The sequence below is a fragment of the Protopterus annectens genome, chromosome 5.part0 (genome assembly GCF_019279795.1).
Source record: "Protopterus annectens isolate FY-2018-M chromosome 5.part0, PAN1.0, whole genome shotgun sequence".
NCBI lineage: Eukaryota > Metazoa > Chordata > Ceratodontiformes > Protopteridae > Protopterus > Protopterus annectens.
In genome coordinates, this window is record NC_056735.1 from 1290589827 (window position 1) to 1290616818 (window position 26992).

Here is a 26992-nt window from a genome sequence, read left to right on the forward strand (position 1 = left end):
CATATAACAAAAAGGAGGAAGGAGAAAGGGTGTTTATACTGGATCAGTGATCTCTCCAAACATCTACTGTATTGGTAAGTTTACCTACACAACTGAACTATGTTCATGATTAGATTAGGGTTGTAGCAGAAAGCTATATGGGATAAATACCTGAGCTTACAAAGACAGGAAGGAGGGAAGGAGAAGGCTCAGAGTCTAACAACCCTTGGAGTATAGTCCTAGTAAAGCCTGTTATAATCTATTTTGTAATGCTTTGTAAAGGTATGCACAGAAAACCAAGTTGATGTCTCTAGCCGTTTCCTGGAGTCCAACTCTTTCTAAAAAGACACAAAAGGAGCCAGGGTATTGGTAAAATGGGGCCTGACTTTGCCTGGAAGAGTCTTATTATAATAAGAACAAAAATAAATAGCTTGAGACGACCATTTAAAAAATGTCTGTTTTGACACTGATTGCCCCTTTTCCTTGCCTTCATAGGAAATAGTTAATTTAAACTCCCAAAGGCTTTTTTTGTGTCACTGCGGTATCTGAGTTGCCCGTGGACTCCCAAGGAGTGTGAAGAATACTTTCTCCCCTATTTTCTGGATATGGAAAGAAAGTAGGGAAAAAACATACCTGACTCAGTGTACACTCTGAAACCACTTTAGACATAAAAAGGAGGGATAGGTTCTTAAAATTACCCTAAATGAGATAGGGTCAAATCACTTCAGAGTTCTTGTAACTCAGATATTCCTCTTGCAGAAGTTAGAAAAATGAGTAGTATTGTTTTCAAGGTAAGAAATTTCAATCAGCATTATGAACAGGTTCAAAAGGATAAAAAAATTGTTCATTTTTCCAGAACAAAATTACGATCCCAAGCAGGAGCCACCTGTCTTTTAAGTGAATCAATACATGATACCCCTTTCAAAAACTGTTTCATATGAAGCAATGTAGAAAAGTGAGCATCTATGGGCAAACAAGCAGAGAAAGCTGAAAGGTGATTCTTGATAGAAGAGTAATAAAAGCCAGAGGATAATAACTCGGACAAATACTGCAGAACCAAAGGTATCCAAGTCCCAAAAGGGTCTTGCTTCTTGGTTTGGCATCAACTAAAAAAAATCTTTTCCACTTAGCCATATGTGATTTTCTAGTGGCAGGTTTTCTTGTTTCCTTTAATTCATACTACACTTCCTCAGAAAAAAAGTTTAAAATGTATTATATCTAGGCTGTAAGTTGAAGAAATTGAAAGTTGGGGTGCATCATATATTTCCTGTCTTGTGTGAGTAAGCCTATCCTGTAAGGAACCTTGTGGTAATTGCCCTTTGCCATTTTCAAAAGAAGGGAAAATCACTGTTGCCTGGGCCAAAAAAAGAAGTTACCACAATTATCCTAAGAAAGTCCTTCTAAATCTTTAGAAGAATCCTAGTTATCAGAAGAGAGGGTGTAAAGACATACAAGGACATCCCCGTCCATGGGAATGAAAAGGCATCCCTCTTTCAAGCTTTTGTGCAAGGAGTCCTGGAGCAGAATTTCTTTAACAGACTGATATTCCCTGTCAGATATCAGAGCTTGGTTGGAAAATATCAGAAACTGTTTCATGTTTAATTCCACTTTGTCCTGAAGAAGAAAATCCTTCACAAGGGATGTATCTAGCAGACAACTTAGAAACATTATCCTGTGAGATGGAACGAGAGATTTCTCTAGGCTCACTTGAAATACTTGACTGAGAAGTATTTTCTTTTTACAAAAGCCAGAAATTCTTGAGAATTCATGAAAGATTCTGCAAAAATAAGGGGATAAACTAAATATGGAAAATGTGAATACCCTGGAATCTGCATTTGGCTATCACAGAAACTAGGCACTTTGTAAACACTGATGACAATCCACACTGTAAAGCAGAGAACTGAAAGTGTAAACCAGATACAGGAAATCTTAAAAAGGATCTGAAATCTTTGAGAGTTGTAATGTGATGATAAACATCTTCTAAATGCAGAGTTACTAGAATACTGAGAGGCATAATGAAGGTAAAAGAAACTGTAGAGACATAATTTTGAATTTTGGAATCTTGATGTGGAGGTTTAGGAAAGAAATGTCAAGGACAAGTCTCCAGATTCCTTCTTTGATTGGTACCAGAAATATTCTTGAAAAAATCCTTCCAATATTTGATCTTGGTGAACATATTCTATAATCCACTGAGACAGCATATGATCTAGAATGGGAGGAAACATGGAGGACTGACTTGGATGGATGTAGAAGAATCCCTTATGAAAGAGGGATTCTCCACTGCTAGTTGTAGCCTTTTTGAATGATTCTCAGTGCCCAAGTATCTAAAGTTACCTGATGACACAGAGGGAAGTGAAAACAGATTTTGGGAAAGCTTTACTGGGCTGCCAGGATGGGAAAGGAAACAATAAGATGGGGCATATATTCAATTTTGGGAGTATCACCCTTCTTTTTTGACCTCTCCCCCCACCATTGCTTTTTGAACGTTTTTTGCCATGTGCTCTGCTGGAATTGCTTATTCTGTTTTCCAATAAAAGGAACCAGAACTGGAAAGAGAGTTTCTATTATATTTATGAAAGGTTGACTGAAATATCTGGGTAAGCCCCTGAATTAACTTTCACATTCATCAAACTGTTTTAGGTCCTCAGCAGTGAAAGGGTCATATAATACCTTTTTATCCAGGGACTCATGCAGGAGTTCAGCTTTCACATCCTCTGGTAAATTCTGAGAATGTAGCTAGACAAATATTTTCATCACTGACCCAGTGGCAGCTGCTCGAGAAACAGTATCAGCAGTGTCATAAGAACATTTTAGAGAATGCTTAGTTACCTGAAATACAGAAGAAATTAAAGAATTTAGACTTGATGTCCTCCATGCGGTCGAGCGGCCTCCGAAAGACATGTGTGAATGGGCTTGCCTTCGCTGAAGGTTGGGCGCCGGGCTGACAACTTGGCACCATAAAAAATCGACTGCCAATCATTAGCAGACTGGAGTTCCAATGTGGCGACCCCTAACCAGGAAAAGCCAAAAATACAAACAGACTTGTCTTAATGTATGCTGAAGGTACATCAGAAATTAACTTTCTTATATTGTCAAATGATGCCTAAACTCAAACATGTGAGCCTGACAATTCACTGTTCCGAGGGCCAAAGTGGAAGAAGTCTAAACTTTCTTCCCAACTCTATCAAAAGCTCTCCCATCTTTGTCAAATGGAATCGAGTTAGCTACCATAAGGTGTTTGGACAAAGATGATTTGGAAAGGCAAATCACTGCAGGGTCTGACCTAGGGTTTGAAAAAAGAAATTTGTGAGACTGGGGGACCTTAGAACATGTATCAGATTTCCTGGGAACTTGTGACTGACTGTCAGGTAAACTGCTAGTTGCAATGAATGCATCCTCTAAGGCTGGCAAAACAAGTAGAAGAGCTCTAGGTGGAGGAAATTCTACTTGTAGTAAATCATAATATCATCATTGGGATTCTAATATTTCTTTTTATTTACACTGAAATAACTCCTTCCTCCTGGAAATAGTGTAAAAAAGGAGACACTTCTTCAGGAGTGGAATCTGTAGAAAAACTCTTAGACCAGATTCCCCATTCTCTGGAGTGCTAACTAAAGAAGTTATTTCTAACTTTATTCCTGTACCTGAGACTGTGAATTAGAATAAGAGAGAGAGAAAATGAAGCCTTTAATTTTTAAATGAAGGGGAGACTCAATGTAATGACTGGAAGGCTTTAAATAAATGTTTGGCAAAACTCAACCAATCTTCTGTTTGCCTTAGGTGTAGGGAGCACAGTTAAGGAAAATGCTTCATTTTGTGCCTCCTTTTCATAGGCACACTTTCTGAAAAACAGTACCCAAAAGAAAGATGTTTTTCCAGGAAATTAACTCCACAGCACAATCATGTAAAGTAATAACCCATGCTACCTTCTCTGATGCAGGCAAAAATCATTTTCCCCTCGCATGAAGAGGACAGCTATATGGACATAGAGAACATGCCTTCCAGTTGGTCCTTAGTGGCTTCCTGAGGATCTGCAACAGCAGAACCAAGTAAAACTGATGAGTCTGAGGAACCTGATATGGCCACAGGGATCCCCTTCAAAACATCGAATGGTCATAACATCTAAGCTCAGAACATTAAGACCATAACATCTAAAACCCATAATGTCTAAAACTCATAACCGAATTTCATAACATTGAAACTTTGCATCAGAACTTCAAAACCTACAAATCACATGTAAATAAAATCCACTCCACCTAAAACAACACCAGAGTAGTAAACACACTTTGTACTATGTTTCTGCAGGGGGGCAAGCCCCCCTGCAACCCCATGTATCCCTCCCCCACATAAATTAAATATACTAACTCCGAGATCGCACTACAGTGGGGTTACAAAATTAACTTTTTCCCCACTGTAGTGTTATCTCGGAGTTGGGATATTTAATTTATGGGGAGTGGAGCTCCCCCACATGGGTGGGTGGAGGGGATGTTATTTACATCTGATTTGTAGGTTTTGAAATTGTGATGCAAAGTTTCAATGTTATGAAATTCGATGTTATGAGTTTTAGACATTATGGGTTTCAGATGTTGTGGTCTCAATGTTTTGAGCTTCGATGTTATGAACTTTAGATGTTTTCAAGGGGATACGGCCACAGCTGAAGCAAAGAGAAAGCTGGAGTCAAGAAAGAAGCCTACCTAACAACTTTTCCCTTCTTGCAGATCAGATAGGGAATGTCTGAGGAGCCGTGGCCCAGGTCTATGTCTCAACCAAACAAGGTGACTTGATAAACTAATAGTGGAGCCTGCGGTCTTTCCTTAGACCAAAAGGTAAGTTTAAAGCAAGTGTGATAGGAATCTATCAACCATCCTGACAGAAAAATAAATATATATTTTTTCCAGAAAAAATAGTAGGTAGTCCCAAATGGGTTACTTACTTTCCAAACTGTGTGAAGCACTAGCAAACCATTGATCTCTTGAAGCCGCAGTAGGGAGCCCTTCAACAGTATTCCTGTTCTCCTCAAGCTCTACAGAGGTCAAGGCTTGTAGCCGGATCCCTAAAGCTTTGGAAGCTGGCCTGTTAAATGATCCTTGGCAGGATGCATCCCACATAGCTTAAGTTACTGGAACACTGATCTTATTGATGAATATCCCAATTAGCATCAGGTAATAAACAAAATGAAATGGAGGGTGTAGTTCATTATTTAGTACCTCCCCTTGTTCTGGAATAGAGTCCCATTGTAAGTCAAGCAAAGTGACTCTGTGACGGCGTTTAAACATAGCTTTAGCAGTTGGATGGGTGTCCTAAAATACACTCCGGGTCTTGCCCTCCCTAAAAAGGTTGGTACAGCCTGATGGTGGTTATTGGCAAGGCACACATGGCCTGTAATTAAATAACTCTGCATTTCCTATGATTCCTATGATCATATGGTACCTGCAGTCAGAAAAGCCTTCTATGTAGCACAACCCATAACTAAGTGTATATCATCCACATCTAAAGATGTCATTGGTCCTTAATATTCAGCACTGATTAGACCAATTATAGAATGCAATGCCCCTTTTGGGATGTACCTTACTCAATATATCAAACAACTATGAAAGCCTTAGAAATTTCTAACTAAGAAGATTTCATGCTTAAAGGCCCAGAGCCACCAAGAGAGGCTAGAAGCTCTTTATCTTTACTTAGTATCTCAGACTCTTCAGGTCTAATATTGTAGCAAACTCAAGGACCAGGGACCTAAACTTTCATCAGCAAATAAATAGATCATGATGGAGAGATAACTTCACTGTGCAATACCTCTCCCATCTCTGGCATAAGCTGCCTGCGCAAATTACAAAGTGAGGTAAATTATCATCCTTCAAACAGAACCTAGATAACTGGATGGGTTCCTTCAAATGTACTCCAGGACTAACTGGCCTAGCCTTCCTTGAAAAAGGAAGGTAAAGCTTGTGGACTGGTATTGGCAAGGTGTTGATAGTCACATGCCTAACTGCCTTGAAAGTCCTATGAATGAATCAGCTAAGTATGGTCTCATACAGTCATGTCTCATAACCTCTTTTACCTTTATTCTTCCAACTTTAATAACTTCTCTGGACATCATATGTTTCTCTATAACTCCTTTCGTTATTCAGCTCTTCATTTACTAATGAAATATCTGTTTTTTCTCACTGCTCACATAAATTGGCTCTTAGAAATATTCTTTTTTGTATAAACAGCCATTTTTTTTTAAATTTCACTAGCCAGATATTCCTGATTGTGACCATACCTTTATGAAGTGATATATAAAAAGTGTACCATATAACTATTAATATTCACATCTACTGATAATGGTGCATGACATTTTCTAAGGTTTGAGAGTGCGCAAAGCAACACGTTGTATCAGTATGGCAAAGTAGCACTGGAGGTGAGCCCAAAAAACATAATTATATGTTAGCTGCGAGTTAGTTATTTGTAATACAAAAGCCAGTACAAAACAATCAAATATATAAGGGTCGCTGTACCAGCCTCATGATCCAAAAGCAACCAGCAATGTTTATTTATTTATTTATTTTTTTACTTTGGATGCTTTTCTGTGGTCTAGGAGTGGGAAATCATGTAAACTGTCCTCCTGTTCTACTCCCCCCCCCCCATTGCTGCCAGATGTTGCAGAGAAGACATCCAAATTTTGTTCTCTATGTTTACCTCTCTAGTTTAGACAGTACAGCAAAATATTACAATAATTAAATCCTTAAATACAAAAGAAGATTTGCAGCTGCAGACAATCTCAGAAACACTAGATATGTGCCAGAGGGAACTCAAGCTGCAGAAAGCAGCCTTTGGCTATCAATCATCACAGATAAGTAAGCTCCAGAAGAAAATGTATATATTCCAGATAAAACTCAATGATCTTGAAAGCCACAACACAAGAAATTGGATTACTGGAAGGGAGGGTAGGAAGTGAACCAGTAAACTTTAATAAAAAGGAACTTAATTATTTACCTAAACTTAATATTATTGAAACAAAAAGAGCTCAAAGGGAAATACCAAGATCTAAGTGTACAATACCACCAGACCCTTCATAATCCTTTTTTTCATTATAATGACAGAAAATTGATACTTGGGAAAGGAAAGGGGCTCTGGGAGCAATTTAAAACAGGAGGTTGTACAGTGCTTATTTTGACACATTATAATAAAACATTTATTCTGAAATTAAAGGTCATGGTGCCCCTATATTAAATGACATAAAGAACTGGGGGTATCTGACCAGTTATGATTTTTTTGCTTCCATGAACATAAATTATTCTAGTTGAATAACTTTTTTTCTGACTTGGCAGAAGAATCCAAAGCTTTTGTTAGCGCTCTTATTACATGGAGACCAGGACTAATATTATGTCCTACATGGACTGATTCAAAGCCCTGTCACTATATTCAGTACCCTACAGACTAAGAGGAGACCTGTGCCTGGCATACAAGGCATCCTCTAACCCAATACTGATGGACCTGCTGCACAACAGCAAATCAAATGGTATCAAAAATACTTGGTCTAAGGATCTAAACCCCTTCTTCAACATCAACAGAACAGTTTGGAGAAGCATGTATATCTCACAGGGGATACCCCTGCTCTGGAATAGACTCCCCATCCACATAAAACAAAAAATAATCCTGTTCATATTTGAATCTATGAATGAGTAATAGAAAATTTAATGCAGGACTGTCCTGTGTATTAATAATTGGCAGAGGTAGCTCCTGAATGCTTTATACCATGCATGGGTTCCTTAAAATTACCTATGGTATGATCTCAGTTATTCTCAGTAAAGGTAATACATAAATATCGACTATGGGATGGGTAAGGACAATTTAACACCACATGGGTTAGGTTAATTCAAGCACAAAAAGGAAATTGGCTAGCCTTAAAATGGGCCGCAAGAGCAGCAAACCTAGTACTTGCCTATGAACCTATGAGAAGGTAGGCAGGCTGTGGAAATAGATGTTGTGACTAAGGACTGAAAGAATCCAACCAAACCTATTCCTCAGTCACATTCCAAATCTCTGTCAGGGCAAAAGCTTAAACCCATGTCCATCTTAAACCCAGCCATCCACCATTTTCTATCCAGATCCAAAGCAGGTAATGTTTCAGCCTATGATCTCCACAAGCAACATGTTCAGTATACAGGCAGAATTCTAGAGGAAGAATTCAAATGATTCCCCATTATAGAGCAATTGGTGCTATTGTAAAAATACCAAAAGAGGGCTTCAGTGATCCAGACTATTGTGGTGGTGACTACAAATAAGCCACTTTTCACCTCAGAAATGGGTGATGTGCTTTCTTTCTGTTTCATCTAATTTGTTGTAGATGCATGTCTTAGCCAGGACAGGGCCTTTTAGCAGGCTGAATGGTAACTGAAATTTATTTATTTATTTTACATTTGTTAACCGGGAAAGTCCAACTGTATACAGGTCCATTTTCAGTGGAGGCCCGGAAAGAAAAGCTCCAGATGTACAAAAACAAGTGTAAATACAGTGAAATTATTACAGTGAGTTATCACAAAACTGAGATTTGTTTAACGATATGTACACACAGGTACATATTTTTCTCACATACACACAGCAAAGGTTGGAAGCAAATAGCTGAGAAAGAAATAGTTAAAGATGTCATCTGAAAAAGAAAAACACATACATTAAGGTGGTTATCATACATGGTGTAGTGTTAACTTTAAATCTTTCCAGTAGGTGGGTGATACACCATTTTAAACAGACGGAGTTTTATTCTTGTAATGAGGTTCTCATTTATGAATTATGTTTGAGTGGGGGTTAGTCATGAAATGATTTACCTGGTTGGCATTTTGACTGCAGGTCACATTTGTCTGGCCATACTATTTAACAGCCTATACCACCAGTGCTGCTGGTGTTTGGTGGTTAAAATAACGTGGATTTAATATTTCCTGGATGCAATTTAGTACATTTTTGTTGAATGGGCGCATGACTACCATCTTGTGGCCACTAGAAAAACTGCAGAAGAAGGACTGACTAATGCTTAGTCCTGTTCCAATGCTTAAAACCACAAACAGGCTGAACAAACCAGTAACAGGAAAATACGGGTAGGAGATAAGTGCAGACAGCAAATACAAACTGTTGTGAAGATAAATAAAATTGTATTTATCTTCACAACAGTTTATATTTGCTGTCTGCACTTATCTCCTACCCGTATTTTCCAGTGCTTAAAACCTCAATAAAGTTTGTGTGACTGAGTCTAGATATAGAGTCTGGGACACAAAATAATTACTAGTTCTGAGTTTAATTTTTTTTTCTTCAAGGTAATACAGATTGGTCCAAAGACTTTTAATTTTTATTAAGGAATAAAGAAGGGTTTAAGGGCATAAGGTGACAGCAGTGTGTTGCACAGAGGGATAACCAAGGCTGACTCTTCCTGCTCCTCATCATCAAGGTAAATTACACAGAAGTACTTGTCATCTTATTCTATAACGTGTTAAATAAGTTAGTGAAAGTGAATTAGTGTGTTTTCATATGCGGCTAATTGTGCAATTTAACAGAATGACAGTAGGTTATCTCTTTCAACTACAAACTTCCACAACCACACAGCTTTACCTGTCAAGACTGTCAGGCTAACTAAAACTTTTACAAGAAATTCAAGGATGAGGTATCAAGCTGCATGCCATCTGTTAAAATGGGGGCTACTGTGTTAGTGCACAAGATTCAAAAAAGAATCCAAACTGGGGAACAATTGCTTTTCATTCACAGAGGGGAGGTGGGTGAAACTTAAAAACAACCTAGGGCAAAGAAATCCTTGGATGTTTAGGTACTATGTCACAAATGAACAGGAGTCCAGCCATGTTTGATCATTTATGTCGATACTAAGAAGGACTGAATGGCCTAGTGGTATCCTTTATAATAGGAGAGATCAATGGAGTCTGATTACTGGATCTAGACAGAGCAGCAAAGGAATAATTAAATGACCTAAGATGACCAGATGCTTTCAGAACTTTGTAATAATGTCAATGGTGGTCAAATCTGGGAGAGGTCTAAACCAATCAAGTAGTGATATACCTTTCAGGCACATGCTACTAGAATGGCCATTAGATTGGGTTAATAAGTATCTTTAAGCTCCATGTCATTATCTATTGAGCATTCATCACGTACTCTCTGTGACTGTACTTACCTAGTTTTAGATATGATGGACTTAGTTACATCATAACCACAACCACTATGGAGAGTTGATGTTCTACTTCTTAGGAACGAAAAAGAATAAGAATAATTCAAGCTCAGATATCCAGAATTACTGGAGAAGTTGGAATTCAGTCTACAAATAATTTTGGAAAGTGAAGGACTTTCAAAGAATTTATTAAAATGAAGGTGACAGCTGTAAGTAAAAACATAGAACTACCCAAAAGCATGGAATACTTTTCTTGAAATACAAAATGAAAGCATTAGAAAATAAATACAAAGAAACAAAAGAAAATAAAAAGGCACTTGGCAAATGTTACAACTCAAAGGAGAATGCAAAGTGCTTTATTTTCACAACCTTCACGCTAAATGGGGGAAATGGAGAAAGGGCAAAAGTATTACTTCTCCCAAACTGTTAGCATATGGATTAAAGGAAAAAGGAGGAAAAGTAATAATCATAGTGTTGAGAGATAAGGATAGAAACACCATAGGAATGCTTTACAAATTAATATGATTGCCTATAAATATTTCAAAAAGCAATATTGTGTAGTGGATTACGTAGACTGGAAAGAAATGTAAATCTTTCATCAGCCCCATCTCCTCCATATATGTGACCTGTTTCTATGGTGGATATGTTAGAAAGTATAAATAACTGATTTAGCAGGACAGTGCCCATCCCTGATGAAATACCTGTAAAATGTTATAAAGCCTTTAAAACCACATCAGCAAAGCTGCTGTTCCATATGTTTCACATAGTGGCCCTTCATTTTGGAGGCAATTAAAGCATATGGAATTCAAGGTTCCTTCTTATCCAGATGCAAATGTTTGTATAAAGAACTCCTGATCCAAATTGTTACTAATGGTCAGATTGTTAGAAACAGTTTTATATAATTATTCTTCTCTTTGAAAAGAAGTACTAGACAGGGATGCTGTCTCTTGTGTTACTAATCCTCACTAATGAGACATTTTGGCACATATTAGGCAACACAGGGTACACAGCGGTATTTCTGTTTTATCACATAAGAGCCTCAGTTCCACGTGGTTTGCAGATAATGGAGTAGCATGCTTAACCAACCCCCTTCAAAATTTACAGCAAGTTCTAGGGACATTTGATTTCTTTGGGAGAATGTCAGGGTTGAAGCTAAACCAGGAAAAGTATATATAATTTCCCCTAGAGAGTTTATATAAGATCATGTGGAAAACCAGACTTATATGGACATTGTTCTCCACAATAACCTCACCCAAATCTAGAGCTTAATATTAAGACTCTTCTAGGTAAGATAAAATATGGAATTTACCAATGTAAAGGGCTTTACTTCTCTTTCTTAGCCAAGATCTTCATGGGTAAAGTGTCCTGTCTCCCTTAGTTTATCTTTATAGCAATAGATCTCCCACAGTTATATTGTGACACATATCCCAGCAAAGTAGAAGAAATAATTCCATCCTTTAGGCAGGAAGGGCACCTCCTCAGCTTTTCACGCTTACCATGCTGCCTCCATTTTATCCCAGGCCAGAGCATAACCACATTTTATATAGCTTATTACTGAACTGCAAGTCAGGTACTCCCACCAGGACTTTAAAAATGCTGCAGATCAGAGCAAGCTAATGGACCCTGTGGAGTCTAAAGGGGAAACTAAGGAAGGATTTAAAGGTTACAGGCATTATAGGTACAAACAAATTCCGAAGATATGGTAGTTCGAATGCAGGAATCACAAACCAAACCAAGTTCGAATACAGGAAATTGTTTTGAAAGTAAATATTCACTGAATTCACCACAGGAACCACGTAAATCAAATAATCAAACATAGCTCCCCATGAAGGTAAGGATACGATAATGTCACTTTATTCTCCACAAAATTCACAAAAAGCACGATACACATGTATTATTCCACAAGAATCACAAAGTTACGACAGTACGTGTCCTTTGCTATGGACTCCAAACATCTGGGAGAAGACTTAATACAAATAAGCAAGTCAACTAAATAAGGAAAAATGTGGATGCCCTGCAAGCTTTAGTGAGCCACCACTGGTGTTAGGCACTTTGCGAACACTCGAGGTGCACTGGAGAGCCCACATAGTAATGCAGAGAACTGATGATGTGATCCAGATACTGCAAACCTGAGATAATTCCTGCAACTATGAACACTGGGTATGTGATAGTTAATGTCTTTGAGAGCCATTATCACCATAAGACAATGTTCTGGAAGCAATGCAAGCACTGTTTGCAGTGTCAACATCTTGAATGTTGGAACTGTCACATAAAGGTTGAGAAAATAATTTTCTAACACAGGTCTCCATGTGTGCTCCTTCTTCAGTACCCAAAATATCCTGGAATAAACAAACCTGGTCCATGTGATTTGCAAGGTATTTGTTGTATGATCATTGCTTTTAACATAAATATGTTGTAGAACTGGTGGAAAGAGGTCTGTCTGGTTGGTGGATGTGGGGGAGGGGGATTCCCGTAAAAGTAAGAGGTCAGGAGGAGGAGGTTACACCTATTGGCAAGCGAACCCTTCCTGAATCATTATCAGCATCCATCTGTCTGAAACTGTCTGACCCGAGGCTAAGGGGATGAAGGTCAGTTGGTATAAGAGAGGTAGGGAAACTGGGAAAGGAAGTATGGATAAGATGATCAGATTCCCAGCATAGTCATTCATTAGCTGGGGCTTGACTCTTTTGGAGAAACTTATTTTATTTTATTTGGTTTGGAAGAGTTATTTTTCTGTCATTTTCTTCTGGGGGCCCGCTTGTTGACAGGACAGGCTGGGATTTCAACTTTGCTCTGTCATCTAAAGGACAGAAAAGTATCCTTATTAGGGTAGAACCTAGATACTTGGAAAAATGGTAGGAACTTCATGCATCAGTTTACCTCTGTCATCCTACTGTTTAGGATCTGTGTACCCGCAGGCCCAAATACCAGATCCTGGCTTACCTCTGTTGTTCTGCTGTTTAATTTGTGTACCCACTGGCCCAAATACCAGATCCAGACTAACAGGAGAATTAAGAATTTTAGACTTCAAATCATCAGAAAAATTCTGATTATGCAACCAAAACAAATCTTCTCAACATCACAGAAGAAGCAGAAGCTCTAGATACAGTTTCAACACAATCGCACATGCTTCTCAGAGCAGGTTTAAAAACTGGAGTCAAATTAGAAACACTATGGTTCAAATATGACCTGCCTTCTGGAGACAATGAAGCAGCAAATTTTTTTTAATAAACATATTTTAGCTTAAGCTTCCACATTTAGCCTTGATAGTTCAAGAGTCTAAAGGCTAACATAGTAGAAGCAAAGTTTCCTACGTTGTTTGTTTAACTACTTGTCCTCCTCCTTATCAGAGGATACTGTGTTACCGGAAGCCAAAGATTGTTTTGCTAGCTGTTACTGCTGGAGTTATTACTGTAGGATCAGCTGACAGTTGAGAATAAAGAATTTATAATCTGAAGAGACCCTAAATTGCTTATCAGCTTTCTTTGAAATTGCAGCTACTGAGTCAGGAGCCTTGCAGGCAGCTTTAAAAATGAGAGGAAGAGGTGCAGAATTAGGAACTTCATCCTCTAATAGCTCATAAAATCTGTCCAGTTCTGGGGAGCCCCTGTTTACTCCCAAGCAAAAACATCCTAGAGTCTAGCAACAGTTTCAGCAAAGAAAAAGAAACTTGTCTAGGATTAACTTCAGGTTCACTACCTGAAGTGTCAGAGTTCTAGGTGATGGATTCCTGAGGAGGATCACTAGGCTTTGTCAGAATCCTCATCTGAAAACACATTTTGTTCTTTGGCAATGCCTGCACTAGAACTGTGAAAAGTCAAACGGATCCCAGAACAGACTGACTGCAAATCACTTTTATACGAATATACAACTTACATGTAGAAACAACTTGATCATCTGCCCTGTACTAAAGTTTTTATTTCTTTTTTCTGGGAATATCTTTGGGAGAATGGTCAGGGAACAGCCTACTGTCCATGGCAGGAGGACTGTTTCCCTGGACAGCTCTTGTACCTTACATGTTTGGTTCTTCCACAAGTGTAACGGGTACTAGAACCACCTCTGAGGATGTTTGTAAGCCCTGGTGCACAGTGGCCATTACAGTTACACTACAGGAGGGAGTGGAGATAATAGGTAAGTGGTGTTTGAAAACATCTTTAGCCACAGCAGAGTTACTATCTATAAGCGGAGACAATAATTTTACTTTATTTTTACTTTTCGGAACCAGCAGAGTCGAATAAGCAGGACCAGAAATATTATGAATGCTGTAGTCAGAGAAGAAACCTGATTGTCAGTGCAGTAAGCTCAGTAACACTGGGAGAAGGTAAGTGTTCACTAGAAAGCACACCAACACACTTCCATTCCCTAAAGAATCTCCTACCAGAAAATGTCCCAGAGCTAGTAAATGCAAGCAGCACACTTAAAGTCACCAGACCTTAAACTTTTAGTCAGAAATACCACAGAACATTTATTCCCTTAGAAATAAGAAAACATTCTTCCATTAAAAGCAGTAACAGATGCAAAACAGACACACTATGACTATAAAAGCACAAATACTTAACATTTTCATAAAAATAACAGTTTTCCATATGAAATTGTAACGTAAGCCAAGTAAACAGTGCAAAAGCACATATGAAATATACTTGGCATAAGTTGGTGTTCTTAAGGTGGAATGCTGCAAATAGTTGATTTTTTTGAGGTAGATAAGAAAAAATACCACAAATATTCAATAAAAGTATTTATGAGAGGAAGGGGTCCCCAAATAGAGTCTTATCTGTTAGCCAAAAAGCTTGTGACTGACTGCTGTTCCTCTAGACCCAGACAGGTTCTTCTCCTCGAGGCGGCAAGAAAATTCTAAAGATTTACCCACATTGGTTGCTAATATACTTCCCTCCGAAAAGGGTACAGCTTATCAGCAGCTAGAGTGAGTGATATGGAGGGGAGTTATAGCTTTAGCAAGCTTGCCTGGAACTATTTCCTTGGTAGGACACTACTCATAGGCTACTGCAGCAGTGAGAATGAAGAACATTTCCCTTTCTGTAATAAATGTCTTTTCTTGCTTAACTTGGATAAAGAAATGGAGAGAGAGAGTGAGTAAGAGAGAGAGAGAGTACATTGTTCTCTGGGAAAAATACCTTCTGTAAATCTATGTCCAACAGTGCCCTCAGAAATATGATTCACAACTTGGCCAGACTGAAACGCATGCAAAAATGAAATCCAAGGCATTCTGAATCATCGCTAGGGAATCTGCTTGTATCAGGCAATCATCCAGGTATGGATATATATGGATGCACTTTGTCCAGCAAAAAGTTATAACTGGAGCCACGGATTTTATTAAGACACTGGGTGCAGCAATGAAGCCAAACGGTAAGAACATTAATTGAAAATGATCTTCCTCCCTGTTTCAAATCTTTGCTGCCTATGAAAATATAACAATAGATATTCTTCAAGTCTAGTATGAGCAAAAAGGCCTGAGTGGGCAAAATAAGTTGAAGGCACATCTCTCAACCATGCCAAATTCCTTGGTATTTCCCAATTTTGAGGGCAAAATAACAGGGTGCCACAAATTCCTGAGTGGCTCCTTCAAATCCTGATTTTTTTATTTACAAATTTTCATTGTCGTTATTTATTGAATTTGTTTATGTGGGTTAGAGCAACACTAATCATTCTGTCCAGTGTCAGACAGCTTGGAAAAAGGTACAAAGAGTTACAAAGTAATTACATAGTAATACCTCACTTACATAATAATATTTAAACATTGATGATTACAACAGTTGTGCAAGTATATATACAAACATTAATATTTAAAATGGAAAGAGACTCGTGTGTGGCAGACAACATTTAGAGAGTAAGAAAGTAAAAAGCTAATGCAAGTAAAAACAGCTGAGAACTTTCTTGTTGTAAGAATATACAGAAACCTTTTTTTCCTGTAGATTACACTGAAAAGTGCATCGTTTTGAATGTTACCAATGAAAGACTGAGCAAGCATCATCACACACAGAGCAGTGTTAAAACTTAAGATGGACTTTCTCACAAAATGGGTCCGTAAGCGAAATCAATCAGAATATTGTCAAGAACCATAAAAAAAGCTGCATTTGCTCCAGGTATTAAGTAAATGGTTATATATCTGTTCATTATTTCAGTACTGTTTGTATCAAACTTAATTAAGTTTTCTGAGCTGTCAGCTGTAAGGCACACCTGTTACTAGGGAATGAATATTTCAGTTCCATTTCAGCGTGTCGACTGGCTGGGATTCAAACTGTCATTTGTAACAGTCTAATTTAATAGGTATGTATGTGAGTTTGTGTGTGTGTGTGTGTGTGTGTGTGTGTGTGTGTGTGTGTGTGTGTGTGTGTGTGTGTGTGTGTGTGTGTGTGTGTGTGTGTGTAGGGATGCGGCCAGATTTTGTACTCACACAGGCTCTTTACTGTCCTCCACCCACACCAGAATGTAAAAAATGGTCACATATTTCAAAATATTGTCCCACCCCATCAGTTAAGAAATGTGCACATAATTTTAGATTAACATATGGCTCGCTCAATAGAAAGCTATGAACGTGGCTAAAATGTTTTATTGCTATACTGCTTAGTGGCGTAGCTGGTGGTAGTGGGGGGCAGTCTGCCCAGGTCAGCACTTTTGGGACTATCACATTTATTTAAACATTACTGTTTTGTTTTTAAGGGCGGTGTTCTTCTTTAAGAATAGACACCTGTCACTTTGTCACAATGTCCTGTTCTTCTGTCCGTGGATTTAAATGTTCAGTCTGTTTGCTTTGCTGTTTGCCATTCACCCGTTCACAGAATAGTTTTTTCTTTACACCCATGGATTTGAATGTTCAGTCTGTTTGCTGTTCACCAAATAATTTGTCAGTGTTTAATCAATCTGTTTGTCATTCACATTTTGCGGCAGCAGTTACAGTAAGTGTTTAATCTACTTCGCTTACTCTGTATGTGTGGTTCACTTACTCTGTTGAATTTTCAACCTGTTTTTGCTGTTCACCAAATAATGCCATTCACAATTTGCGGCAGCAGTTTATTTTATTTTACATTTGTTAACTGGGAGGTGTCTGACTGAGCCGAAAAGGCCCCTTTTCAGCAGTGGCCTGGGGAGAAAAGCTCCACCTAGAAAAATTAAAGACACATTTAGATATTTAGACATGATCAGTATACACACAAATTACAACAGACATGTTTTTACAGTGGTATGCAGCACATCAGCAGTTACAGTGGAGAGAACAAACAAAAAAATATTCATTTAAAAATAAAGGTAATTAATAGATTTGTGGTGTACAGCTGAAATTTTGAACATAGTTAGAATATTTATTTTATTTTATTTTACATTTGTTTACCGGGATAGTCCGACTGGATACATGTCCATTTTCAGTGGAGTCCCGGGGAGAAAAGCTCCACATAGACAAACTTACATAGATTACACAGACGTTAGCAAACAATTATAAAAACAAAGTGATTATATACAATGGGTTAGTAGTGTTCCCTAGTAGAGACTCACAATTATCATGGACAGACAATTAAAAGTAAGAGACATCAGATTGGAAGCAGAGCTTGGTGATGTAGTTATAAGTCATGATAATTGCAGAATATGCTTTTAGTTTATAACTTAATCAGGGTTGGTATATGGGCATAGCCAATTCACTTTGAGGTACTGTTTGAGGTTTTTTTTAAGAGACTTTTGGAGGATTGTAGGGTTATTTAGCTTGGCAACGAATTCCAGGTTTTGAAAATTAAGTTGGCAAACAGGGATTCATCAGCAGAGTTATTAGCTTTGTGGGTTTGGACCAGCAGTTTATTGGCTGACCGTAGGAATCTTAGGTTGCTATATGGCTTAATAATATTTTTAAGTGAGGGGGTATCCTCAGGGTGGTACAAAATTTTGTGCGCTATTAAGAGTTGATTTAATTGAATTAAGCTGGGCAGTTCTAGCCACTCTCGTTGTTTAAGGTTCTGGCAGTGGTGGGTTCTATAGGTGGAGCCAGTGGCAAATCTGGCAATGTGACTGTAGCTATACATACATAGTACACAGGTACAGTACATACATTGTACATTAGCCAGTGTTTGTGAGTAAGAGTGAAAGCTATTATCAAGTTCTCTAGGTTTAGCATGTTTACCTTATCCACTTTCACTAGCCTGGGGAGCAGTCATGGAACTGCTAACTTTGCTTGAGATGTTGCCTAATGAGGTTTTTAAATGAGGCTTTGGATGATGTGTTTTGTATGCTAGTGGGGATAGAGTTACATTTTTTAGCCACTGAACTACTATATAGTGTGTCTCCAAAGCTATTGTAGCTGTTGGTGAGTTCTAGTAGTAGTTTGCTTGATGATCTAAGAGGCCTTTTGGCTGAGTGATGTACTAGGTTTTTGAGGGCAGGACACTTATTGGGGAGGTAATAGATTAAATGACAGAGGCAGAGCTGATTGTAGGTTAGGAGGTTGAGCAGTTCAAGCCAGTGGAGCTGTCTCAAAGCAGTACAGTGATGAGTTCTATATAAGCAATTTGCAGCAAAGCGGGCAATTCTGTTATAGCAGGCTTCCATTTTGCTTAGTTAAGTTTTGCTGAGATTAGTCAGAATGGGAGATGCATAGAGTAGGGGGATAGAAGTTGGGAGCGAGCAATGGCTGATCTTGTGTTGTTGGTAAGAAATGGTTTGATACAGTAGTTAAGTGTTTAATCTGCTTCACTTTCTGTGTGTGTGTGTGTGTGTGTGTGTGTGTGTGTGTGTGTGTGTGTGTGTGTGTGTGTGTGTGTGTGTGTGCGCGTGTGTGTGTGTGTGTGTGTGCGTGTGTGTGTGTGTGTGTGTGTGTGTGTGTGTGTGTGTGTGTGTGCGCGCGCGCGAGTGTGTGTGTGTGTGTGTGCGTGTGTATGTGTGTGTGCATGCTCATGCATGTGTGTGTGTTTGTGTGTGTGTGTGTGTGTGTGTGTGTGTGTGTGTGTGTGTAGAATAGGACAAGCATGGATCTAACCATACACCAAGGAATTAGTACTGTATAACTGTATTAAATATGCAGCCAAAGGGTGAAGTAACTATCTGGTATTTCTGCACTTTACTAATCTTCTTGGGGCTGCAAAAAAGAAACCTTGTTTTCTTTTACAAAGGTCATAGTGAGTCCTGTGTCTCCAAATCACTTGAATATCTTAAACAGATTAAATGAAAGCTTTTCCATAGGGTGCTGAGAGCTTTATATGTAGGCTTTGCAGCCAGATGATTAGTATAAAGACTGTTATTTAGGTTTGGGAAAGAGTAGAAGAGCACATTAGTACAAATATTGAATTGGAGTGCACCTAACATGGACACCTAAGGCACACCAAAGGACACTGTAAGTGGTTAACAGAAAATGTTGTATGCCAGTGCCATGCAGGTATCATTGCACAGATAATCATGTGAATCAGTTTAGCTTAGTCTCTTTAACATTATACATTAGCTCAAAAATGCATTTGTGGCGCTGCAAAGAATCAAAAGTCTTTGATAGATCACTGTAAATCATACCAGTTTTACACTATCCACATTTCCCGGTAAGACAGTCACTAAGTCATTGCATTACATCCCTTTCAAAAGTCCCATTGATTCTTGTAAGGGGCTCACCAGTGTCTAAGAAGGACTTTAGCTGATATGACATAATTCTTTTCAGTATATAACAAACTTTACAGAGTAATGAGGTTGGTCTATGTTGATTCCATGTGTTGTGAATGCCCCTGTTTGTGAGGTTCCATAGCTCAGGACAGGGTCCTGGACCTGAGATAAATGTACATTATGTGTTGTAAAGGAAAGCTGATGAAAGTTCTCATGCTCTCTGATAATTTGGGCAGAGTACATCATATCAGCTGAGCAGAAGCTAGCTTCCTGAGTGAGATCTATTAATCTGCTAAAATTGAATTTAAGTGTGCACAGACAGCCTGTAGAGACCCCACTGTTATGTTATTCTACAGCTGACTCAGAAGAAGAAAGAGTGGAATTATATCCTTTACCTTTTCTACTACTGTATTCTCAGCTAGTCCTCTAAGCTAAACTCTATTCATTAAATGAAACACAGCAATCTTTTATTTAATATTGTGCTCTTACCATACACAAAAAGTCTCTGGAGATGAGTATAATTTTAGGGAATTTAAGAGCCATAAGGACAGTTATTGGTGACTTTCTCAGAGGATGCATTTTTTTCTAACTATATTAAATAAACTGCACTTACACACTGAAGCAGAAACTCTTAAATATTTTTTATCAAGAAGAGTACGGAGAAAAAAACAAAGCATAAGAGATATGACAAGACTGCAAAGCTAGGAGAGTAGCAATTTAATTAGGTTGACAAAACAGAAATAAATATATTGCCCTGTTTGTAATAAGAATAAATAGGAAATAAGGAAGCATAGCTCCTAGGAAGTAAGGAAGCATAGCTTCCACAGTCATTTGAATTAGGTACTAGTAGCACATGTGTGCATTCAAAAGAATAGGCAGAAGAAAACACACTTTCCACGTAAGAGCAATTAGTCCTGTATTATCACTACTAGAAGATGAAAACAAAAACTCTTTATACTTAAGTATGAGATACTGCCTATGTATATATGAAGTGTAGTTATAATACATTTGATTTTTTTATACAAATTATATTTATTTTAATTTTATGAGTGTAGCAGTTAAATTTATTTTTATAACAGAAAATTGCATTTTTGTTTTATACACATTCAAAGTTTGTTACAAGTTCAAATGTTAATATAAATAAAACACTATTGTTCTGGTTATATTTTGTATTATTTAATATCTTGTCTGTTTTTCAATTTGTGTTTGAATACTATTATCCCACAATTCTACCCGAGTGGGCAGGGTTACATAATTATGCATGCAAATTTTATGTTAATCAACATCCAGATTTTTGGCCAGTTGTACCTACTTTTCATGGGCCTTTGTCCAGATTTTTGATGATTCCAAGTTGAGCGGTTTGGTTGGAGGCCTTGAAAGAGTTGTGATTTTGAATTTTAAGGTAATAAGGAATTTGTTTACTCTTGAGAATTATAGAACAGGTCTCCATGTGTGTCTTTTTTTTTTTGGCAATAAAAACAGCCTTGAGTAAAAAAAATATTTTTTTTCTGCTTTTGGTACTCTCTACTGTGATTGATCTAAATGTTCTTTTAGTAGAAGAGTGACCAAGTTTACTTGATTTTTACTAATGGGACACCACCAAGCTTTGGGTCTGCTACAGACATGCAACCTGTAACCCTGCGTGAGTATTTTAGAACACACTGGTACTGTATTATGCTTTTGCATTTTCTGAAAAATAGTGCTAAATGTCCTCCTATCCTCTAGGGTTGTAAAGGAGGGTGAACGACTGGGTTTGGAATGGGAAGTTTTTTTTTGGACTGGGGTTGGGCAGCCAGAATGAGTCATGGCTCTTCCCTGTTGAAGTCATGGCCCTGATGGCCTTCAGGTTTTTATTTGGGTTTTACTTGTCATTCTGTCCCAAATCTGGCCTTCTTACCTTTGCCTGACTTGCTTTTCTTTTGCGTTGTGTATACAGGCCATGACCTGGCTTGATAATTTCTGTTGAGCATAGATGCATGTGAGTGAAAAAGCTACTTGACTTATTTTAGAAGGTCCAAAGATGAGTTCCTCATCCAGAAGTGCTTCACTTTCTTGTGATATGATGGGGGGGTTGTGTCTTCAGCCAGGAATGCCTCCAAATAAATGACCTGTTGCTTCTGCCCTGCAAGATGCATCCACTGCATTATAACCACATTTTTTACAGTATCTGGTAACCTGGGTTGATAGGAATATAGTTCAAGCAGCTCCTGTCTCAGATTATTGTCAGTCATCTCCTCTGCTTTGGATCTCATATTCTGTGCCTGAAAGTTTAAGGCATTGCAAGCCATTGTAGCAACTGTACATGCATTTTTCTTAATATATATGACTTTCATCAAGTTGTAAATCTGTGCAGAATCCTAAACTCCTTGTCATAAGGAATAGGGTTCTTGGATGGAAGTGAAGAAGATTCCCCCTGTGGGATTCAGTGTCACCACAGCTGAATCAGCCAAAGGTTTCTTATACAGGAACTTGTGAGAATCCTGTATCCAGTAGAACAGGTCTTGCTTCCTAGGAGAATGGGCTAGGGAATCTGGTTCCAAAGATGCATTATTAAATGTATTCTTCAACAAATCAATAACTAGAGTGACTGTTAGAGCTCCAGACTCAGGCAAGCTTATGAAAGCTCTGTATCTTAGCCTGACCTATGGGCATTCTCCAGACTTCATTGGAATTCTTCTTTCATCTTGGCCCCAGAACAGAGATGCTCTGGAGGTGAAGCAGAGGATAAGGTGTCCTCACTATCAGAATCATAAATAGAGGCAAAAGGCAACTGGCCACCATAAGCAGGATCATCTGCCTATGAAACTGGGGGATCATAATTCTTTGGGGGGGGTCCATCATTCTTCTTTTAGAAGGCACCGCTGACATCACAGGAATTTCAGTTGCTGGTTGTTTGGAAAAGGAATCTCATTAAGTCTGAGTTAGGTGGAATAACTTTTTTGTGTAGAAGTCTGAGAAGCAAACTAGACTGAGGCTCCATTCACAAAAGGCTTAGGCTAGCTAGCAAGAATAAATTTAGTCTTCAGTGCCCTGGGAATCAGCTTCTTTGTGGAAACCACCTTAGGAGCATTGTTTTTAGGTGGTTGACCAAGATATCCAGAAACCTTTGCACAATGTAAGACTGAGAGGATACTGTCCTCACTGAAAACAAGCCAAGTGCTCAGAGTTCAGGTACACTGAAGGGCTTCAGAGCCATCCAACATCTCAAGAATAGAGTCTATGAATACATGCTAACAGCTGAACGTGTGGCAGCCTGCAAAGATATCATACAGCAGGCCTCAGCTAAAACTAACATCAAAGCCACAGACCGAGGAAGCACCTCAACAAATTCAGTGTTTCTAGATCTAGGGAAACTAGTTACATCTAATGGACTGTCCTGGGCTTCCTTGTCACTTCTCCTCATGTCTCTTCATCTTGCTTGTACTTTGCACTAAGGATCTCAGAGTACTTGGTCAACACCATGTTGGAACAGTATTAGCCACGACCCCTCTTATGAATTGTGAATTAATTTCTGCAGGGATTTAGCTCTCCTTTTGATTGTCCTTGGGGTGAACCTAGCACATCGGGGACAAGCAGCAACACTGTTCTCCAAGCCAAGGTGAAAAGGCAATGGGAATGGAAGTCCTCACACATATATTTCCACATCTACGTCTAAGTGTATAAAAGCTGATATGTTTAACATTGTAAAGTATTCTGATTTTTTTATTGCTACTGAGGATTGCTTCTCTATGATGAATAAAGGCTTGTTGCTTTGGAACACTAACTGGATTTCATGATTTTTGAAAATTATTGTGACTGAGCTTATCAATGAAGTTTTAAGAATACTAGTTTTTTATTTTTTATAATATAGTATCTTCTAACACAGCTACAAAAAAGGTAAAATAAATTCTCTGTGGGTTACTTATTCTTCCACTGGAATAAAGCCAACTGATGGACTGACAATGCTCAGGGTTCATGCAATTATACCACTGCTGCAACAGAGAAAGATCTGAAGAGGACATCAGCAGAGACCCCTCTTATTCCACAGATATCCTTGCATCTGAGTAAGAGGGACTCAAAAGTCACTGAGAGAAGGTACAATTTTCTAATTCAGCCTGATCTTAGGGCTATCTACTGGCAAGATATCCTATAGATGAGAAATGTAACAGCAAATAGCGTGATGAATATCAGTCCTTTCAATAGGCTAACATAAACATTAAAGTACTGAAGCTAGCCATCCAGTTTCAATAGGAATGTATCCAAGTGCTATCCTAAGCATCAGTGAGATGATGCCCTGAAATACAATCCCTCTCCTGTACTTATTCAGAAATTATCAGACCACCAAAATCCACCAAATTAGAAGAGAAGATTTAGTGTCTTTGTGTCACCTACTAGAGTGATAAACAGGGAAGCAGAAAAGATTATGGTCCCTTTCCCCAACAGGAAACGGTGCAGGAAAAGGAAATCATTAAGGCTGGTAAAGCACATTAATGCAGGATTCCTGCAAGTGGAAACCTGAATGTTTTGCTTTTCAAATCCATTCATGCATCCACAGCCCCTTTTTCCCATTTATGCACATTGGGTCAGGGTGGCACTTCAACAGTAACAATCATCTAGAGACAAGATGTTTACACCCAAATGTTACCTGTTATAGTGCAGCTCAGAAAGAATAAAGAAGACACACAAATAATTACTCCAGTTTAGCAGCAATTCTTAACTTTGGTTCTTATGAAAACGTAGAGGTGAATGCACTATCAACTCTTCAATGTTTACATATGTGATATATATTTGATAAAATCTGTAAAGTGAGCACTTGTACCTCATTTACTAGTTTTAATGCTCTCTTATAAGTCATACTCAAACAATACCATGCTTCTTTTTGTCTGTAAAGGAAGCGCAGGGCAACATCCTGTGCATATGCTCCTGGACAAACAGAAGGGCTTTAAAAAGCTATCTTGTTTTTAATTTACTTTTTTTGGGAGGGTGAGAATACCTCATTGTATTTTTGTAATGTCCATCAAGTTTTAGATCTGTTATATGAATTTATAGCAGTATCATAGTATCAGGAAAATTTGCAGGTGACATTTCTTATAATGTGGCGCTGCTGTGGGGCACTTGATACATATGTAAATTTTCCTTCTACTATTTATACTGAGAAAACAACTAATCTCTTACTTAAAAGCAGAATTTTAACAATAAGGGAGCTCACAGCGATCAAATGAATAATTATTAAATATTAATCACCAGGTTATATGGTACTTTTTCTCAATCATGTGTAGGATTACCTATAAGCACACTGGTACACCTTGGATGTGTATGGCAAAGTATTTAAATACATGTTAAGCCTCAACTAAAACTGATACCTACAGATATGCTGATGACTTTATTCATCCAACACAGTGCTTCCAAACTTAAAAAGTGAAAGGACAGCTTCAATGACATCATCTAGCTACCCAGCTGTGCAGACACAAAAGTCTCTGCAGTCTAGTGTACTTTGCTATTTTTTATTACTTCTTGATGTTACAGGAGTGATATGATGATAATGTGGTATTACTGTCTAAAATAAGAAATAACATGCATGCAGTGCAAAAAGGTGAAATTATGTCTAAAACAAATAATCCGTTTCCCTTGCCTGCTAATCAGTGCTTAAGTGTGATAATCAGAGGCTTACCTGCTGCAAGAAACTCTGCAAAATACTTCTTTTTCATCTGTGGAACTCCATTGGCATCTATTTCTATGCTGGAACGCCAAAGTTCTAAAATTCTGGCTCGTTTTTCTTTTGCTATAAATGACCCATGCCACAGGGCTTTCATCATGTAGTCCACACTTATTAGTATCTGTCCAACTCGTGTGTCATAGTATGCCGGTGGAAGCTGACATAAAGTACTATTATCATAATTTGCATCCAGTCTAATGGATGGGATCTGATTCATGCAGTATATTCCAGTCACCAAATCCCTGACAATTTGGTGAACTTCTTTATAGTCCAGGGTGATCTGAGTCTCCACAGGTGCTAGAATTATTAGATTGGAATAGCTGAAATTCTGTAACTGGCCTATTATACCTTTTGGGAGCTCAACAGGAAAATGAAACTCTTCACTAGGAAGTAACCAGCTGCAGGATGACAGGGCAAGCAGTTCCTGTAATTCACTTCGATTATACCTCTCCAGGAAGGTGTTTGCAATCCTCTGTGCTGTCACACTAGCTACAAAGGCATCGTCAGTTTCTTCTTTCTTTTCAGCAGGCTGTGAAAGGGCACTTGAGACAGCAGATCTTGGCATTTTTGTTGACATGTCTGTAATGAAGCACATGACAGTTTCATGTACCTGCATTACAGCCTAATTGAAAAACATTTCAAAGAAATAATATTATAATTATACAGGCTATTGATAATGAAAAACAAAAGAGAGTCATCTTTATTGATCTAATTTAAAGGATATCACACAGTTCAGCACCTTAAACTTTTGCCTGCACTATCCCATGGCCTCTTTTGTACCTATCTTAGTAGAATAGGATGCTATGTATCAAAGAGGATATACAGTGTAAAAATAAGCAACACATTTTCCTATTCTGAAAAAGTCATCAGTGGACTTATAGAAGGGTCAATTCTGGGACCATTGTTTTTCATTATTTTATCGACCCATTTAGTATCTTTAATCTATGCATTGCTTACAATTTTGATGTTGATAAATTGGTCATATGGAAGGGTGACAGATAACACATTCAACCATCAAGAATGCATTGCTCAATTACCTGGGCCAGATATTTGATTACCTTCTATACTCTGGGAATCTACCACTTCAGATGACAAGATTCAGTGGCTTTAAATAGAGAAGCAGAGAAAATGATTTTTCCTTTCACCAACAGGACACAATGCATGAAAGTCAAATCTTTAAGATGGTAAAGTACAGTAATGTACAATTTCTGCAAGTGGCATTCAGAATGTATTGCTTTCCAGCTGTTACCATACAAAGGCACTACAACAAACTGCCAAGTCCTTCTATTGTATAAATGGGGTGGAATGCGGGATATAGTACAGGTAGGAATAGGAAACAGCAAGCAGAGAAACACACAATAGGACAACAGAAAGGAAAGATGTATGGGGGAATGGTATATATTTTTATAGGTACAGTTGCTTATTTATTTAAGAAAGGTCAAGAATAAGAAGGTAGTAAGGGGAAAGTGTGCATAGGCGTGTGGATAAGTAAAAGGTAGTAAGGCAGACAGACAAACATATAATGGAGAAAAGACTGACAGGAGAGGTTATGGTACAGAAGGGGTGTAACATCAGACAAATGCAGACTA

The 26992-nt window shown here is 38.2% G+C and overlaps 1 protein-coding gene across 1 annotated transcript in view; it reads right to left on the reverse strand.

Annotated features, from left to right (window-relative positions):
• The window catches only part of LOC122802354 (ankyrin and armadillo repeat-containing protein-like), a 1115117-nt gene that overhangs the window by 958714 nt on the left and 129411 nt on the right, over positions 1 to 26992 (reverse strand). Inside the window, exon 4 of the mRNA XM_044071991.1 lies at positions 25359 to 25982. Within this exon, the coding sequence (XP_043927926.1) occupies positions 25359 to 25980 (622 nt within the window). The 5' untranslated portion in view covers positions 25981 to 25982. The remainder of the gene's footprint in view (positions 1 to 25358; positions 25983 to 26992) is intronic.